General features: G+C 41.3%; 1 protein-coding gene across 5 annotated transcripts in view; it reads right to left on the bottom strand.

Annotated features, from left to right (window-relative positions):
• tbc1d14 (TBC1 domain family, member 14) overlaps positions 1-20,038 on the bottom strand; it is a 32,300-nt gene that overhangs the window by 9,828 nt on the left and 2,434 nt on the right. For 3 of the 5 annotated variants that reach the window (XM_044020395.1, XM_044020392.1, XM_044020394.1), the window contains exons 2-6: positions 17,918-18,647; positions 11,918-12,041; positions 1,627-1,751; positions 494-576; positions 238-355 (exon numbers count right to left, since the gene is read on the bottom strand). In XM_044020395.1, the coding sequence (XP_043876330.1) occupies positions 238-355; positions 494-576; positions 1,627-1,751; positions 11,918-12,041; positions 17,918-18,647 (1,180 nt within the window). Of the gene's footprint in view, positions 1-237; positions 356-493; positions 577-1,626; positions 1,752-7,924; positions 8,266-11,917; positions 12,042-14,343; positions 14,640-17,917; positions 18,648-20,038 lie in introns of those variants that run through there. The other 2 variants (XM_044020396.1, XM_044020397.1) reach the window with 2 other exon arrangements.

Below are 20,038 nucleotides of genomic sequence, written 5' to 3'. Positions count from 1 at the left end.
TTTTCTGAAGCTACTTGTGGGTTTAATGACTGTATGTTTTAGAGGTAGTTTGGAAACATGGCAAAATAGTACCAATTTCATCCACCAGCTGGTGTTAATGTGACAGCACACGATGAGGTGTTTCTTCCTCTTTTGTGTTCAAAATGCGAGACAGTATAAAGGTTGGAAGTAAAAGAAAATATAGTGTCTTCACTCTTGAACATAACCTCTTGACCCCCTACGAGTGGATGTGCTCACAGTGTGCTCCAGTTAGGTAGGATCTCCTGGTTCCAGGTCTGTGCGGCCGAGCCGATGCTTTCCTCAAGCTTACACCGATCCTCCAGCTGCTTCCTCCTCTTCTGAGCCTCCTTCAGCTCTGCAGACAGGAGGATGAAGAGAGGTGGTCAGATATAACAACAGGGGGGATCCAAAGAGTGAAGAGGGGAACAGATCTGAGACATTACAAGCTGAAGAAAGACATTTTGATTCTATTTTGTCCCATTTGTGACCTCACCTCTCTTCTTGGCCTGGGCCACCATCTCTTCATACTGCTGTCTGTGTTTCTGTGCCTCCTCAGCTGGCTTGGCAGGCAGATTACTGTAACATATAAACATGCAGAGAAGCAAATGGGTGATCAGCTATAACTCCCCGACCTCTGACTTCATGTTGCATTATTCATGTTAAGTATTCTATAAAGGTCTATCTATAGGTTTTCCTTTCACTATTTTATTCCCTTGACCTTCCGCAGGAAAAACAAAAACAGCTTTATTCTGAATATAAAACAATGAAAGAAAAGTGTTCAGCTGGTATTTATTGTGTTTATCACACAAGGGAGTTTTTGAGTTTTAATGTCAGGTCCTGTCCTGCCCACATTTTTATGTATTCTTTACTTTTTTATGCGTTCTAGGGCAGTTTTATTTGATGTTTTTATTTTATGTTATTTTTAGTCTGTAAATGATGTCCTTTATAAGCTCTCTGTTGTCTCTGTTGTTTATTGTTCTGCAGCTGTTGCAGCATTTTACCCCAAAAAACCTGATTCTATACTAGTTTTATTGTGGTGCATTTACAGGGGATGTTTTCTGCTTCAACATGCTGAATCAGTTTATATTACACTTCGTTCCAGTGCTTTTTGATTATTTTTTTCCCCAAAGGCGGTGCACGCCAACCATACTAAACTGCAGATAACACACAGCTGATGCACTTTTAAAAAAAGTTACCAGTAGAGGGAGACACTTACAAGGGAAAATACAGTATTATGGGGTTATGGGGCAGCTGAGCTCACAGTTTTGCTTATCGTGGTGTTAAATTGAACTTCCTAGAAACACAGGAAGTCTGGCTAAATGACACCACTGGTTTTTGAAAGAGGAGACGTTTTTATGTTCGCAAAATGCATAATCCACAAAAGACAAGGTAATGGAGCCCGGCTGAGGGAGAGACATTAAACTTTCAGCAGCGTGTCTCCGTTACTGTGCGAGACAAACAGAGGACATGGTGAGAAGTTGGTGAAGAGACTCCAGTGATCCAGCAGAGGAAAGAGAGAATGATAAGGAAGGAGCGATGGAAAGATATTTGTTTTGTTTTCTAATGAGTTAACTATACTGGCAGCAAAGAAAGCATGTGTGTGTGTGTGTGTGTGTGTTTACATACGCAGGCCTGTCCTCCAGTATAAGTGCAGTGGTGGAGAGCGGCTCAAAGTCCAGGTTTTTCCTCACACTTTGCCTGGGAGACGTCGGGTTGCCAGGTCCAGCTCTTCCACTCTTTGTTTCATATTCCTGAGAGCAAAAACACAAATACACTTTTAATAAACAATGTGACAAGGCAACGTACTCGCTGCTGAGGTCAGTGTAATTCGAGCTATGATTTGCATCGCATTGCAACTTTTACACGCAATCAGAACTCTTATCACGCGGGCCAAAGTGGATGCGTGTGCAAAACGTTTGTATTGAATCGGGCACACAAAGGGTGTCATTATTTGATAGAGACATTGAGACTGTGGTTTACAGGAAAAGAGATGGTCAAAATGACCTTTCACCACAAACCACTAGCAGAATATACATGCAGCAGCTGGGGTCAGGACAATAATCTACCAACATGTGCGCCTAAACTGAAAAAGAGAATGTGTTTTGTGACTCAGACGCACTCACGGCATATCGTGCAGTGTAGACTGTTAAGTGGAAATAACACAGGAGGTGGAGAATATGAGAAGACGTAAGGAAGGAGGGGGAGGGAGGGGGCGCTTGACAACCTTGTGACAATGTTCTTATGGCACCTGAGCATTTATCAGCTAGTGTCTAATGAGTGTGTGGTTTTCTGCTCCGGTCCTGGGAGCACGACACGGGCCATAGGGGTCATGTGACAATCAACGTGTTACAGCAAAGGCTGACTATCAGCTGACTGAGTTTATTACAATAAAAAAAAAATAGCTGTTTTTTGCCCCCAGGGGGCAAGAAAAGAAAAGAAGAAGACAGGTATTGAAACAAAAACACAATTTAACCGAGCACTTCAGTACAAATCTACATAAAAATAAGAGATAAGATATTAACATAATCTTTTCTTTCCACTTTTCTTGCCCAAAGACTGTTCCCACAGTCTTTGGGCCTATTATACATTTTACTGTGTGTCGTAGGTAGAGCTGAAACAATTACTCGATGCATAGACTATTTTGATAATCGATGAATCGGTTTGAAGCTTTTTTTCAGGATTAAAAACAAGATTTCTGATTGCTTCAGCTTCTTAAATGTGAATATATTCATAATATATTCAAAAAGAGTGAATCATTTTTGGTTTGTGGACAAAACAAGACATTCAAGAACATCGTCATTTCCAGGTTTGACAAACACCAGTCAACATTTTTCTAACGTTTTCTGACATTTTATGAACGATTAATAGAGTAAAAGAATAATTGTTAGTTGCAGCTCTAATTGTAGGTATCGCTGCTATTTGAGTACCGAGTGAGCGACATCCTGTGCAATCATTTGTTTTATGGCACCTGCCTTAAGACGACAGGCTCTAATTTCAGCATATTTACCGTACACTGATTGTTGATTTGTTTATTAATATGTGCTGACCTAATTCAATATACACACACATTTAGATATCTCTCTTTAAGGTTGTGTGTGTGTGATAGTTCCTTTGGAGAACACAGTAAGATGCTGCACTGTCTTACAAGTTCATTAGAAGGCTAGTGTAAATGGGGCAAGTGCAACAGGATCGCTCACACGCACGCACACATGCCTCACCGTGTGTCCAAAATGTCCTCCAGTGTGCGCTGAGCTAGTTAATAATGCAGGCTGAGGGCCGCAAGCAATCAGCTTAACACTGTGCTACCATAGGGACATTCACATTGATCAGCACAGGCCACAATACAGGCAGGAAAATCTATTCCTCTGTGTGTGTACACGTTTCTGTGTGTGTGTGTGTGTGTGTCACTGTTAATGATGCAGCACATGTTATTTATCCGTCTTTGTGATGCTGTCTGGTCTCCAGCGGCCCTCGAGGGACACACAAAGATAATTGAGTTGCACTGAATTTTTTGCTTGATGAGGGGAAAAGACATTAAAGTCGCACTGCAGGAAGGAAAGAAAGTCAGAGGCATAAAAGCTGCCGTATATTACGTGCGACAGCGATGACTTGTATTTAAAACAAGCAACCGACGTAAATTAAGTGCTTTTACAAGAGGATTAAAAACGTCACAAGATAAAAAGCAGGAAGAAAAGGAAACGTAGACCGTGTAGACATCGTCTTTTGCTACCTGGAAGCAACAAGTTAGGGAATGGCCACCAGGGGGCGACTGCTGGTTGCAGAAAGATTGCAGATTGAATGGAAGTCTATGAGCCAAATTCCCACTTGATTTACAACATCAATAAACAATGTAAATTCTGTTCTATTTAGAGGAAAATAGGCGATAAAGTATGAGTGGACACCAGTGTGATTGACACCTGGTGCCTTGTTGCAGGTGATGTCTGTGAATTTCTGGCTGCAAAACCTCACATGCATGTATATGAATGGCTTCCTAGATGCAAAGCAGCATTCAACAGTTTGTGTGATGGCCACGTTTAAGGACAGGTAGTTCACTTTGTGAAGGAAAAGATGAGACAAGGAAATGTGGAGCTGCTGATATAAATTGTGTTTTCCAACACTGGAGAATGGAGGTGAGTCATAGGTATGAGTGCACTGAGCTGTGGGAGTGCTACACAAAGGGTGAGTCACGACTCTCGTGAGCTCTAATCCCTATTTTATCTTTCGTTTTCTGACTTTACCTTCCCCCTTGGTTGTCTTCTTGTCCACACATTGACTACATATTCATGTTTCGGTCCGGGACGAGGGACAAATGACGAGGCTTTTTGCCCAGCTTCAAAGAGGGTTGTCAAATAGACTTGTTTGCAGTGCAGAATATACAGTGTTTACATTGAGTTTATGGTCTGCTCCAGCAACATTTCCTGTCCCAACCCAAGACTTTGAAGAAGGAATCGTCGGCGAGTACAAAAGCAGCGGAGCAGGGAAGTCACTTGAAAGCTGCACTTGAAATAAACATTTTTTAGACGTATAACCTTAAAGGAATTACTATTTTAACGCAACTGCTCAGACATTTTTTCCCTATCTTTTAAGTTTACTCACTGTTTTTGGTTTTACAGCCCACAAGTTATTCCCACTGATAAATAGAGATGCACTGATCCAAGTTTCCAGTGCTTTTCCAGAGCTTTTATTGCATATTTGTTTTTGTAAGGACTGAAACTGAATGCAGAAGTGGTGAAGAGTTATTACGACCAAGGATTCAGATGACAACAATGATAAAAAAAAAACAAGATTCTTTGTCTTAATTACTTTACTACACATTTATCTAATACTTAAATCAAATAAAGTCAAGTTAAGTTGATAAATGTAAAGTAAATAAAATATGGTTTCTCCAAATACTGTGCTTCTGTGCAAGAGCTAAAATTAACCCGAAAGATGACATGTGCTCCCACTGCTCAGTTTATTAAGGGCTGTGTGCACAAAAGCAGGGAACAGTGGCAGGTCGATACAAAAAAAAGGGAAGCCAGAGTTTCGCACACTCGGGAATGGATGTGCAACTGTCACTGCAGAGACGAGGAGGGAGCGAAGAAAAGATGAGGAGAATGAGGTCGACAGACTGGAGGCGCTTTCGCATTAGCAAGGTTGAAACACAAGACAAGACGTGTGCGACTTTGTATTGACGCCAGTGAAAGGAATATCAACAGCATGCGAGGGTTAGAAATTACTACAAAACACAAGACTGACGATATAATCCAGTACAGGCTGAACAAAGAACGGGACATTCCTCTGCCACTCAACAACCCGCACGACTGGTGAATCAGCACTTAGGCTTCAAAAAGTGAACAGACAGTTAGATAACAATGTGCCAAATCTGTTTCTGGCTCTCTGACTTTTCCTTATTACCTCTGCAGCAGAGTTCATCTCGTCCCCTTTCACACAGAAACTTGTTTTTCCTCACTTTTACACCCTGGTAAAACTGAAACCCTATGGTAAACCTCCTATTTCTGCACAAATTCCCTTTTCTTTTGTGTATAGGGTGATAAAACAATACTAATTATTGCAACATGCTTTGAAGATCTGCCTTATTTGCGACTCTTCTGCTGCTCAACTCCAGTTTCCTCAAATGTCGTTCATTTGCAAACTGCCAGACATCACGGGCAGAGCAGAGAGGACCGTCTCTTTGTGAAGTCCTGGCTCCTGATTTACTGTCAGTGAGCTGAGACTGTGTAAACGTGTCACTGTGCAAATGCTTATATTCAGTGATAACTGTCAACTATAAAGTGATTTTTCCGCCAAAATATGAACTTTTGGCATCTCAACAAAAGTAGTATGCCATTTTTAAACAGTTTTCAATCAAACGTGATATGTTAGACTGTGTTGTTGGAAATGAACCTCTGCACCGTACATAGTTTAATTTTCAGAAACAATTGTACAACTGATCGTATCACAGGACTCGCTGTATCCCTGTAACAGCCCTGTCGGCTCCTCCGTGTTTCATGTCGCTCATAAAGTTACACTTCGAGGAAAGCACCGACCAGAAAATCTGGTTATCCGACAGCAGAGACAAAAGAACGGCAACAAAAACACACGTATTGGTGTGTTGTTTGTTTCAGCAGTAATAGCAGCGACGTCCATTACATCCCGTGATAACGTGCTGCCAGGGCAACCTGCTCTGTCACGCTGGCTTTCTGCAAAGTTCTCAGATTTCCTGGCAGTGCTGTAAGAGCTCTCTGGGTGCCTGACTGCACTGCACGGGCTGCTAAATGTCCGTCATGCCGGTTTCAAACTACAGACGCTAAGAAGCAGCAGCAGCCATCACAAAATGATGTCAAGCCGTTTCCTGGTGCAGAATCAAAGCCGAGTCGGTGAGGAGCATCGCTCCATGTGGCCCCAACCTCACCTCATGCGATGATTTACAACTAAGGACAGGTTGGAAGACTGTAGGAAGGTGAACACACCAGTGTTGCAGTAAATCTGTCCAGTGATGCTTTCTTTAGATAGTTGACGTTGCATTACACCCTCAGTAAAGCGCTGTTGGCGTTCTTAATAATTTAAGCTGTGGGATGAAAGGTCACAGCAGGACGCAAAGCTGTCATGAGATAATTGGTCTAATAAAGAAATAGCCTTATTGATTGGGAAATTATTCTTCTTTTCTAGCCTAAAAAGAAAGGTATGCTTGACAAGCAGGTTTTGCACTAGAAAAACCATCTAATTTTAATAAAGAAAACAACCTAACTTTGTCATAATAAGATATTACAGCTAACATTTAGCTTCAATTATCATTAACAAGCCTGGAACATCATAGACATGTGACATAAATGCAAAAAGGCGCATAGAAGCAACGTGCAAAAGGGAAAACAAAAAGGCGGTCCCTTTCTATAAGCGTTTGATGTAAAAACATTTAATAGTAGTAGCATTAGATTCATTATTTGCTAATTCCAGCTCCAAATTTCACTATATCTTCTATCTATGTATTGTTATTTTGCTGCGTTGCCTAATATCAGTATGTGCATTTTGATTTGCTCATTAGTCACAAATATCAAGAACTGTGCATTTCTGTGTAAACATTAACAAGTGAATAGGTCGCGGCAATGAACCGACTGGCAGAGCTTTGTCGAGAGGGCAGGTGCAGGATGCATCGATTGCATTTTGCCAGAGCGTAATCTCCCATCACTGGTTTTTCCACACTTACTGACCCTTTACTTTGATTTACTTCACTGTCAATCAAATCCACTGAGCATAAATCAGTCATCTGTCATCTTTTCTGTTTATTAATAGCAACCGGTAACGGCACATCTAATATTATACTGATGATATGATTAAATATATTTCTAACACCGATTTAATCTGGATATTGTTTCCCCACACACACACACACACACACCAGCCATCACACAAGTACATCCACAGTAAGAGATGGAGTGAAAGCACACAGAGACGCCGCTATAATCCAGAGTCCAAACACGAGTTCCACCAATTCAGCTGTCAAATGAGCTTTGTGTCTCCCAGCCGAGGGAAATCCCAGCTGACACTATTCGAAGTCAAACCAGCAGAGAGCCGGGGTTTTCTTACTGCCGCACACGCTTTTCCTTGCGCAAACTTGCAAGATATAGGTCGAGTGACATGCAGTGAAGGTGCACCGTTCGTCAAACAACACACACCGGGAGAACCAGACATTTCACGGTGACTTAGACAATCCAGACAATCGGCATCCAGCTCCCAGCCGCAACCACCATGAAAGCACAGAGCCACGCCGAGCTGAAAGAGGCTATTGTGTGAAACCCGAGCCATCCTCGTCCTCTGCTGCCTCTCCTTTCACGCTCTGACTACAGATGCCCTCTGATTCCGCCAGACAAGGAGAGAGAGAGAGAGAGAAACAGTGGGTCACCGCGTTCGCCCGCCTGTCCTCGCACTTCAAGTGCTCACTCACCATGAACGCTGCGGTTCCTTACAGACGGCCAGTCCTCCTGTGGGGGTTTTGATTCCAAAACCCTAATCTAGCATCATCGCTGCCCCCGAGGGCTCACTCCTGGCAACCAGACACCCAGGAAGTGCAAAAGGAGGCCAGAGGGACAGTCGAGCTGCCGATAGAGGGACACACCCCGCATTGGAAAGGATGCTATAGCAGCATGATACTCCTTTCCCCCCTCTCTCTCTCTTCCTCTCTATGCTCCCCCTCCTCCACTCTCTGTCACTGTCTCTCTCCCTCTCTCTCTCTCTGAGCAGTGATGCTACAGTGAGTGGCTCTGCATCAGTTCTGTCAATACTGCTCCTGTGTGTGTGTGTGTGTGTGTGTCAGCACTGCCACGGTCTCTGTGCTGAAGGATCTCTGTGCTCTGTCTGTGTCCTGCCAGGCTTTCTAATCAACAACAGAACAATGGATTGGGTTTCAGCCACTCAGTTCTCCTAATCCAGTCAGGACTTAACTATGATCTGCAGCTCCAGTGCCGGAATAAGCTGTTGGCACAAGCTTTGTTTCCAGCTTTCCTTCTTATTTAAATACATTTCTCTGTAGTTTGAAGCACTGGTTGTAAATTTTTTTACAACCAGGACTAAGATAAAGTATCTCACTCATGGCCAATGAAGTGGAACTAGTCTGACTAGCAGATAACATTGATAACATTTCATGAAAAAAAGGTCAGGAGAAAGCTAAGTCTTTTTTATTTGCATAAACTACAAACATGTATATGTTTGTGTACACGACATGAATGAAGGAACTCAAACGTGGTTCCAGGGCACCTGTGTGTATGGTTTGCATGTGTAGGAAGGAGTCTGGGCAACTCCCAATGGGAATACTGTCAAATTCTAAATTCCGCACGAGTTTCGGGTTCAACAAATTACAGAGTAGTGAGCGTCTTCAGCAGGAAACAATTCAAGGAAGCCACTTTTCATATAAAACAAAGAGGAAGAGGTGTAAACTGATTCACAGAGTTGCTGTTAAAAAGGACAAAATATATATCCCTATTCCATGGCAGCAGCTGAACAATAACCTAAGTTAATAAAGCATTACACACACACACACACACGAGTTAAATAACCCCACCTTTAAGCAGTCGTGTCAGTGGCAGCACAAAAGCTTGAAAGCCAATCCTTGATAACCGATTCCTGAGGTCCAGTCTAAGGTTACAGCCACAGATGAGAAGGAGGATATTTAACTTATGTGGGTGTGTATAATGAGCACGCACATTTGTGTATATGTGCACATGCACTCATGCAGCAATTTCTGATACTGAGATCCAATTTCAAACCAGAACAGCAAGAGTAAACGCTGTCTTTTTTTCTCTCACTTTTAGATAAACTAACGTCAGCCATCCTAGCTGCCCCATTTCATTCTGTTCCCGCAATTTAAACCCAACATGTGACATGTTAATGGTCTAAAACGAGGCATTTTAAACTGGGATGCATCAGCACAAAGTGCAGTGAACAAAGGGCTACTTCCTTCATGTCAGCAATGGGGTAAAAGGAAGAACAATTACAGGTTTTGCCCGGCTCTAATTACACGCTGTCCTCTTGATCTTTGGTTTATTTTGCCAGTAGGGAACAGTGGTGCTTTTTAATGGTGCCTGAGACACATTATACTTTGCCTTCAGAATGGGACTGTGAAATTACATGGCCAGGCACCAGCTGGCCAGCTGACAACGACCTTGACAGTTTGATTTTTGGTTTGCTGGGTGATACACACACGTTTCTGCCACAATAAGCCGAGAGTCACACAGAGAAAGAGCAGAATTCTAGTGCAGGGTTCACAATTCTCATGGGGTTTCTATTATTCAAGAGAAATAAAATGTGCCGGCGTAGCACTTAGCTACCAGAATTCTATTGAGAAAATTACTTAAAAACAGGAGCATCGGTGAAAGGCAGTTTATTATTAAGTAATCGAACCGTCTTTCTTCCAAAAACCTACTGTGTTTACCTGTTGCAACAAAGGCAGTGTCGCAGGTGTGATTGGAATACAACCGCATCCGCTACCACAGCTGTGACTGAGAATACAATCATTTCTTACGTCAATCATTAGCCAAGTCAACATATTAAAACACAACGTGTGACTGTTTGCATGACTAAAAATAGCTGCAGATTCTTAGTGTCACTGCTGATGGGGAGTGTTCTTACGTGGCGCATTGTGTTCCAGGTGCAAGTACACAACAGACTGTGAGCAGTTACAATAGGTTCTTAATATGTTCAGACTATTTTTTTTATAGTGTCCTTTAAAAGTATTTAAAAGTGTGTGTTTGTGCCAATTTCCAAGGGCAAACACAAAGGATTTAAATAGTGTTGAAAACATATTGGCTTATGCAAGTACACTACCTCCAAAAAATACACACTTAAGGCCCCTGATTTCAAGTTTACTACATGTCATCGTTGCCTCGAATAAGTGGTTTCAAAATGTAAAGTTTAACACTTAAGATATTAAGTTTGTTTACTGTAATGCAAAAAGAAAACACTTTAAAAAGACAATTGTGTCTTAAATACAAGACTCAAGCTATTGCTTAAAAATGAGTCTGGCATCACAGAGCTCACACAGCTATTTACGATGCAGTCGTAACGTGTAGCTGTACATTTTACCAGACAGCGGAAACATAAACCACAGCTGACAGGCTGTTCCAGAACCACATAAAGCTATTTCATAGGACCCGTGTGAGGAATTGGTTTCAGGGACGACGGGTTGACACAGTGTTTCCGAGCCAACAAGTAAGAATCGGGTGAAACCTGAATCAAAGGGGAATGAGTCTATGAATATATAATTGAGTCAAATAAGAATTATGTTTACAGATGTTAAATGTCGCTAATTTACTTACATAGAGATGTCATTATACTGTGCACCCATATTTTACTAACAAAAAACGCAAAATAAGTAGATATAGCCACAGTTAAAGTGGATCAGCTGTTTGCAGGAAACAACACTCTTCAGCTCACAGACAGAAAAGGACATGTTCCCCCGGACAGGCTCCAACAAAATACACATAAAACTGAGCAAACAGTGTAAAACAAACCAACCTATTGTTGGCCCACGTGACAAATATCCACAGTAGAACACAGAATAGCACAGAGTAGAGCCTCAGTGTTGCTATGAAAACAGCATGTTTTTAGCGGCTCTTTTTCTTTTTAAACAATTAACAATTGTGGTCTGAAATCCTACATTTCACAAACATCATGTGATTTTATTTTTTGCTTCAGCGTGAACTGCAGCCGATTCAGTAAACTGACGCCTAACGAATGCCTAATTATTGAGGTTTCTCATTATGTACATGACTTTATCCCTGTTGCTTTGTGGTGTAATCTGTTGTTGTTGTCAACATGTTTGTCCAATCGCGGGTGTAATGCTGCTTAATGACGCCCACTTGTATTCGAGATTTTAATTAAGTGCTGTTTGTAAAGATAAGAACGAGTAAAACAAATGTTTGATAAATCAAGTCTGTCGGCGCATTTAGATTTTTAGGTATCACAGGGATTACAATATTCCATTTTTTCTCTTCAAGAATTAAAGAAATGTAACTGTCAGTCATACAGCTCAGCTCAGTTAGTAGATTAAATAATACCTTTTCCTGTCTCATGATAAAAAAACAATATTATTTTATCATATTTTCTTGTTTTATCCCGTATTTACTTGGTGAGTTCGATGTCGGTATAGTTCGTTGTTTGTTTTTTTTCATCCCAGTTTGATATAACATGGCACTGACTGATTGCAGGTGACCTATAACGAATGTCTAATCATAAAGAATAAATAAATAAAATAAATAAAGGGTCAGAGCGACCACATATCACGCCCAAGGGTTTCGTGTGTACGAGCATGAAAATGTTATGCAGATTCAGATTCCCTTCCATTTTGAATGTATTCGATTGTGTTCGCACCAAAAGCGCAGTATGCTGTGATTTTACATTCTCGCTATGCAAACTAAAAACAAAACTTAGCAAGAACAGTTACCTTTTGTATTTTCTTTGGGTCCTTGATGGGAACTTCCCGTGGAGGAACTTTCCCGAACAGCTTCCACCCCGGCTCCCTCTGCTCCACTGGCCAACTGTCCTTCACCCTCCTGGCAAACAGGCTCCTGAGAGAGAAGCCAGATAAGAAAATACATTATTGAGGTCATTAAAAACACTCTGTGCAGCCCGTGATTTAAGAACAAAGCCATACAGACCATCTGTGGAGCAAATGGGTGACATATTGTAAGCTGATACGCCGGTCACAGTGATAACACTAATACAATTGGACACAAGAACAACAATAATCAACGCTTATATAGATGCTCGATGGGTGAGAAAAAGCCAAGTCTGCCGTTTCATTGAAGAATCCACTCATCAGTTCTGCACAGAATAAATCAGCTCAGTGTATTCCTGGAAGAGAGTGACACACATGCCATGTTTATCTCGCATCCACCTGCCCGGTGTTTAAATACCACATGCAAAGCGAGGCTTTTCAGCAGGGTAACCACTGAGCCAGCTACTCCTTTCATTACTCCGTCAGTGCGGCAGTATCACAGAGCCGTCTGCGGGAGCTTTAATTAAAAGCCTGAAAAGAGCCTCGCTGTGAAGAGAGACGTCGATGAAAAGCCTCCGTCCGACCAGATCAAGCAAAGCAATGCAACAGGCAGATTAATCAAAGAGTCCAAGTCCTGCTTTTGGTCTTGGATACAGTACTGATCTAAAGGGGAGCAAGACATATAATAAATAATATCTCATCCCTTCTGTCATCATAACTAGGATTATACAAAGACGCAGTAAAGCCCATTCTGATTTTTCTGAGCTCACACATCAAACACATGTCCCTTTTTTCCTCCCAGGAGTGACATCAAAAAACCTGTGAAAACAGGTGTTTCTGTTTGATCAATTTGACCTTTGACCTGCTAACAGCAGCACAGCATGACCTGAGCCTTGTGATGACAGGACTCCGTGCCGGCACACACAGAGTAGATACAGCTACACGGCGGAGGCTGCACACAGGCCCGGTTCACGCTAGTTACTAGTGCGGCGTCTCACTCACGTGTGTGTCAAAACACTGGCTGCGGCTCGCACGCTTGTACATCCGGTTGATGGTGCAACGTCAAAATAACCATCAACTGGTCCTTTCTCTAGACTATATTTGCCGGGGAACCCGCCATGGCACGTGTGAAACTCAAAAATAGAGTGTGAATACTCTAATCCCCATGGTTCCCAACCTGGGAACCTCAGGGGGGCACCAGAGATCTCATGGGGTGGGGGGGCGCAGAGGTTATTAAAATGAAGCATATTTAATTTAGGAAATCCCAATCACACACACACTCGGTATCACCCATTCATTCATTTCCTGTTCCTGTTGTCTGAGAAATGTAAGCGTATCTGTTGTGACCACATTCTTTACTGCAACTGGGCAAATTCCACCTGCGCAGACCACGAGACACAGTTGGGGTAAAAACCACTGCCAATAAAAAAAACTTCCACACTCAGCTCGGGAAATATTCATTCAACTATGGGATGGGAAAAAAAGGTGCATATTTGTATCCTGTAACAGTGATGGATCAAATATTGACACACGCCTCATATCATCACACAAACCAAGGGTGGAAAAAGTCAACTGTGAGCATGGAGGCTTGAACTGGAATAACTCCACCATAGAGAGCCGCCATAAACAATACAGCACATTTCAAAGAGCAGAGGCCAGGTGACTGCCACCTTTAAATAGCAGAGTCTCAGAAGAAGATGCTTGTCTGTACAGGTCAACAAAACAAAATGTCATGGCATGATTTGCATTCAGTCCAAACCACATGTGCTTAAAAGGTGGAAGAGCTCAGGTGGAAGGGTAGAAAAATGACTCTCAGAGATGCCTTTGCCGGATTCATTTCAAGGCTTTATACCGCACCGGTTTGCGGTCGAGTCGCCAGAGAATCTTTAGGATTCCGCAGTACCTTGTGTTCAGTTCCGAAGTGTGCAATTAAAGTGATTAGATGTTACGATGGTTCACGCACTTCACCCGGCAGAAAGAAAGCCTGGCACGGGAATAGCAAACGCGCTAGTACAGGAGGAAGGAAAGAGAGAGAGCAGAGTACACATAGTTTTCTTCTTCTTCTTCTTTATCATCATTAAAATGTGAGTGAACCGGAGCTGCCCGAAGCATTCTTTTATAACTGAGCACCAAGGCACACTGTGTATATTTAGTCCAGAGGAACTAACTGCCTAGCACAAAAGCCACAGTGTTTAACCACAAGAAACAAAACTATGCAAATGTACAAGCTACATTGACAGAGAATATATATATACACACACACACACACACACATATATGTGTGTGTATATATATATATATATATATATATATATATATATATACACGAACATACATATATACATACACAAATCCCGTTTCTGTTATCCTACCTGTCAATGTACAAAAGAAGTGATGGGGTTGCCATCCTGCTCCGTCTCCACGTCAAACCACAAAGATCCAAAAGATCCAACACAAAATAAAGCGTGTAGAGTGGTGTACTTTTAAAGGAGTGACATGTAAATAAAGAGGGCAGCAGACAAAAAAAACCAACTCCAGATGAAGTCGAAGTTCAGTCAAAAAATCAGAACCATGGCTTCCACAACATTCGGAGCAGAGAGTCAGTGTGAAATAAAAAGTGCCACACAGCTCAGGGCAGCTGCTCCTGGTGCCTCCCAGCTGAGAGTGAGAGGCCGGAATCTGGAGAGCACTGAGGGAATGAGTAACTAACTTCTCCATGTGAGGAGGGAGGCGTGAAAACGGAGAGAGGGAGAGATAACTGCAGAGGGGGAGGAGGGGGACAAAGAAGAAAGGGGGAGGTCACACACAAGTACTGCAACTACACACGTGACCTGTCACACTCATTGAGACGTATAATCAAAAATAAATGACAGTGAACAATTGTTGAAAACCAAAAGCGCTTTTCCACCTGTGCAATCTCAATGTGGCCAACAGTACATACAGTTTAGATTTTGAATACATATCCAATTTCGATTTTCGTTTTTGTAACAGGGATTGTTCTCATTTTCATTTGAAAAAAGCATTTCAAAAGATTACTGTGTGATATTTGTGCAGATCTGTGTTTAGATCAGCACAATATTTAATCTAAAATATAACAATTTGGATGCAATTTCGATTAATCGGACAGCCCTAGCACAGTTAATGCCGTACGTATCACAACACAGATCAGCACCACTAAAGAGAAACTCACTGAAAAGTCAGCGTCTTTGTTATTTCATACATTTCGTAGTTGAACAGACACACAACTTTACAACTTGGGCAGATGTACTGACCAACATAAAGCAAGATCAGCCTTAATATCGAAAAACACAACTCTCCAAAAATAACTGACCTTGCCAGTCACTGCGCGGTCACACACCCTCCCAACACTTGGTCAAGCTTCACCAACACTTCAGTCAAGAAGCCAACAAGTCCTGGACCAAAGAGTTAACTCACACAGATGTATACAGTATAGAGCAGGATTTAAGGGCATGTCGTCTACAGGTGGTGGAGTCGAGATGGAGTTCAGGTAAGGAAAGACCTTCTCTGTCCACTTCACTAAAATATTGCCTTCAGTGGAGGATGTTTATGACTCTGTAAGATAGTTTGTTTGTCATAGCTACGCAAAGCTGATGTAAACAGGCTTCTAAAGAAGGTAGGTCAAGCTTAGACCTGCTCGTTCTTAAAGTAAAGGAAGAGGGTCACTTGATAAAGTGTGTAGAGTCCATCAGGAGAGTTTGGGTTTTAAGTTTAGTTCAAGCTCTCTCGGGTTTAGAAAGAAGAATGCATGCTAGGGTCTCACTCCATGAATGTGTGGAACATTAGACCCGACTGGACATTAATGAATTTTATAATAAAAATACTGTTTACGAATTGTGTTTCATTGATTTCTTTCTTTCGCCGATGTCTGTAAAGCTACATTCACATGTTTAATTACGGAGTTTTAACTCGCCCTGTGGGTCTTTAAACCTTCAGGGAAATGTGTTCTAATCACACGCACCAAAATGTCATTAAACAACACAGCAGGAGTGAGCAAAGTATTTTCTACCAGCAGCACGCTCATGAAAAAAACGAAGAGTTTCAGTCGGAGCTTTCAAATCCTCATCGCTGTTCATTTGAGGAAAATACAGAACCTTCACCTCTCAAGCGCAAAGTTGCGAACTAGTGAGGGAAAATAACAGATTATTTATGTGTGAACAAGGGCAGGGGAAGTGAAAATGGCTTTTCCCGAGTGTTTGGTACCAATTCAAAAAGATAACGGGACGTTCTGTGAACTCCTCATCAACGCAACCAGAGCAAAGCACATCACTGCTGTATGTAAATCCACAGCAGAGGAAAAGTCTTTGTGCACAAACAGAAAGTGCTGATGAGGGGCTGTAGATCATTTCTCCCTTTGTTTGTTCAAGATCAACAGGCTGATCTGTTGACATGTGAAGGACTGTTACCACACCAAGTCATACAAACAAAGAATAAGGAAGTAAGACTTTTCGACATGATTTGAGCCCAATTTTTTTCCAACCTAAGCCTTCAGAAATACAAAACAGTATTGGCATTTATGGTAACCAAATATTTATTAAAAGATATTTATAAATAATCTAGAAAAAGGCTTTGAATGTTTGGAATGATGTGTTTTTCTTCTAATTCTTGTGTAGCTGTGCTCCTGTTGGGTGTGATAACTTCTGTTTTTAAACCAACTTGAATGGCATGTCATGGTGAGCTGAGGACAAGTTCTTGTTCTGTACTTTATAAGAGTGGTGTGAAGAGATAGGCTTGATGTCTTGGCTAATAAAATCCGCGTGTGAAACAACCTTGAGTAACGCCTGCTTCTGTAAGACTGCAACAGTTGCCTTCAACAAAGTCAGAGGAAGTAGAGAATTCATCGATCACAAGACTGTTGAGAGACCTTGGGTTTCGTGAAAGGCGCTTTAAAAATCGAAGTTATTATTATTTATGATTTATTGTTGCTGCTGAAGCTGCATACACTTCCTACATTTTGGTGACAACTAACCACCTGCTCCAACTGGCCTTCCACTTATGATTCTAAGCCACATTACTCAATTGTTTTTATTTTCTTTTTCCCTGCTTTTAATCTTCTGTACATACAGTATCTTGTATATCCATGTTTTACTGCTTTTTTTATATATATACAGTGACATGGAGCTCTGAAAGGTGCCTCTAAATAAAATGTATTATTACCATTACTGTAATTGTGGATTTTGTCCCTGGTGGTTCCTGATTGATGAATGTCATAGAGCCACAGCAGCAGCAAAACATCCATAAGGACACAGGTGCTTTTCGTGCTGTGTCACATGAAACTGGAATGTTGAATGTGTGTGTATCAGATAAATGCTATTCTCTTTGTCTTTTCTTTTTTTTTTTATCCACAAAAACCCTGTCCTGGTGGGCAAATATATAAACCAGTAAAAGCAACAATTATCAGAGACCAAAATACACAAGGCTGAAGGCTGTGCAATGGGTTTTAGCATCCCAATACTTAAAAAAAGGCAATTTCAGCTTAAATATGTTATTATTTGTTGTAAACCTACATTAAATAATTATATACAGTTTATAAGAGCAGAAATTGGGGTGCCACATGGGTCACTCATTGCAGATTGAGGATATAGCTACTTAGATGCATTTAATACATACATCTGTGTGTGTGATAATATGATAATAGAGCAGAGGTCTCAAACTTGCGGCCCGCATGTCACATGTGGACTCCTCAATCAATTACACGTGCCCTGCCAAATTTCTGAGGTCATTTCTGTATGTTTTTGTTTTTTATATTACTGTTTACATTGTCGTAAACGTTATTTCGATGTCTTTTTCTTCCTTTTTTTTCCCACTTACTTACCCCTACTGACCAAACTAGACACTCGATGGCATTTCCAGTTTGACCCAAACTTATCTTTATAAAACATACAATATGTCTGTTACAAACACATGCTGAGCCATATATGAACGTACCTGCCAAATAAGCTTGCTAGAGGTCCAGGTTTCTTCTGCCGGACATCCTCGTTCTGCTGCGGGAGACCCGAATCCAGATACGACCGTACGGGAGACGACGACAGTGTCACGTCTGAGAAGTGAGCGGTGCCGCTGTCGTCCGTCTCCAGGGTGACGATGGCGCTGGAGTCAGAAGTGACGGTGAAGTCCAGGATGTCTTCGTTGGAGATGGACAGCTCGGTGCTCATGCTGGACACGCTGCACACAGAGATGTCGTCGCTGCGGTTCAAACCCCCGCCACTCATCCCCGGGGTGGCGGTCAATCTGATGCCGGGACTAAAGAGGCGAATGGAGTCGTACCCACTGCGGGGGAAGGTGGAGGATTTGTGGATGACGTTCTCGTTTGAGGTATCATTGTCCAAGGGTAAAGTGGCGGGAGCGTCATGGCTGGTGCCCGGGAGTTGGTGGTTGTGGACGATGGGCTCCGGAGGATTAATCTCCAGAGTGGGGATACCGGAGTCCTGGGACGTCAGGCTGTGGGTGTCCTGGTCCAGGTCTGAGTAGCTTTTGTGTGGGCTGCTGTAGTAGGTGGGAGTAGAGGAGCAGGATGGCTTGTAAGTGGGCAGGATGGTCTCGCTGTGCGGGGCCGTGCTGGCTTCATGGCAGAGGTGGTTGGTATGATTGTCAAGATCAGACACAGCCACATCTTTGACTGTGGAGCCGTTCTCAACTAGGGTTCCTCCAGACATACCTGCAAAAAGAAAACAACCCAGTTCAATTTAACCCTTAAACACATTTTTTGTCTATTGTAATACAATGTTGACTAAAATACTCACTAACACACCTCCGCATCAAAATGTGCTCATTGAAACCCGTTCAAATCACAATTTTTGATGCATCATGACAAAAACTTGGCACTTAACAACGCACATTTTGGTGCTCTAGGTGTGTTAATGTATTTTTTTATAAAGTATGACATTGCAAAAAATTCAGTTGTATGAAGTATATTGAAAATAATTCATTTATTGTGGTTTTTAGACCATAAAATGAAGGTGCATCCTGACAAAAACATGACAATTTAAGGGTTACAATTTTTTAATATGGAAAGGACTGATATTGGTTTCAAACATTCAAAAAAAATGTATAACATTTTTATAGCTTAGCACATTTTGGTGCTCAAGGTGTGTTAATGTAACTTTTCTGTTCTTTGTTTTTTCTATCAGTTTAGGCAACTATTAGTGATTAAATTAAAAAGATGCACAACTGAACAATGTGTAATCCACGATTGCATCACAACTACCAATGACTTCCTGGAGTGTATGCATGTTTGCAGAAGTGATGAAATAAAGTTTTTTTTTTTTTTTAAAGCATTTGAGGACACATCGTAGTCCCTGCAGATTTCATAGCTCAAGTTTCTTGTTGTTTATTATTATGTAGAGGAAGTAGTGAATATTGAGTTGCAATATATATTTTACCGTACCTTTCATTATCAATATCTCGACCACCATTTTTGAGGCAATTTCAAAAACCTGTACATCAAAACCGTTCTGCTGCTTGTTCAGGAAATTCCCAGTAACAGTTAAATTTCTTTTTATACATATAGAAATGGACAATTTACATATTTCTGATAAAAATCTCTGAGAGGAGATCAAAGGCAAGTGTAGATTTTTAGAAGGCAGAACACAGGCAATGAGGTGAATGGAACCCTCATCCATTCAGCATAGTCAGTTATATTAGCTATTGCATAATGCCTATCAAGTCTAGGGCTGCAACATTTAAATCGGATATTAATAGAATAGTCAATCAGTCATCAATGATTTTATAAGATTCTAATCATTTGAGTGTTTTTTTTAAGCTCTCTGGTTTTCCAGCTTCCTAACTGTGAATATTTTCTTGTTAAGAAATTATTAAAATGCAATAATTTTGATTAATCGATCATAAAAGGAAATAAATTAAAAGTAATGAAACTCAGAGAAATACTTTGACTGTTTCATTATTTTGGTATGTATTATTAGAAACTGTTTAAAATCATGTTTAACATTTACATTTTACATGAAAAAATATTATCTTCTCACGTATATTTGAGTTTGCTGCATATTGATAATTATTTATAATTAACATAATGATTAATAAGCTTACAAT

This window comes from Solea senegalensis, linkage group LG3 (genome assembly GCF_019176455.1).
Source record: "Solea senegalensis isolate Sse05_10M linkage group LG3, IFAPA_SoseM_1, whole genome shotgun sequence".
Classification (NCBI taxonomy): Eukaryota; Metazoa; Chordata; class Actinopteri; order Pleuronectiformes; family Soleidae; genus Solea; species Solea senegalensis.
Note: the sequence above shows the minus strand (reverse complement) of the source record. Positions and strands in the feature narration are given on the sequence as shown.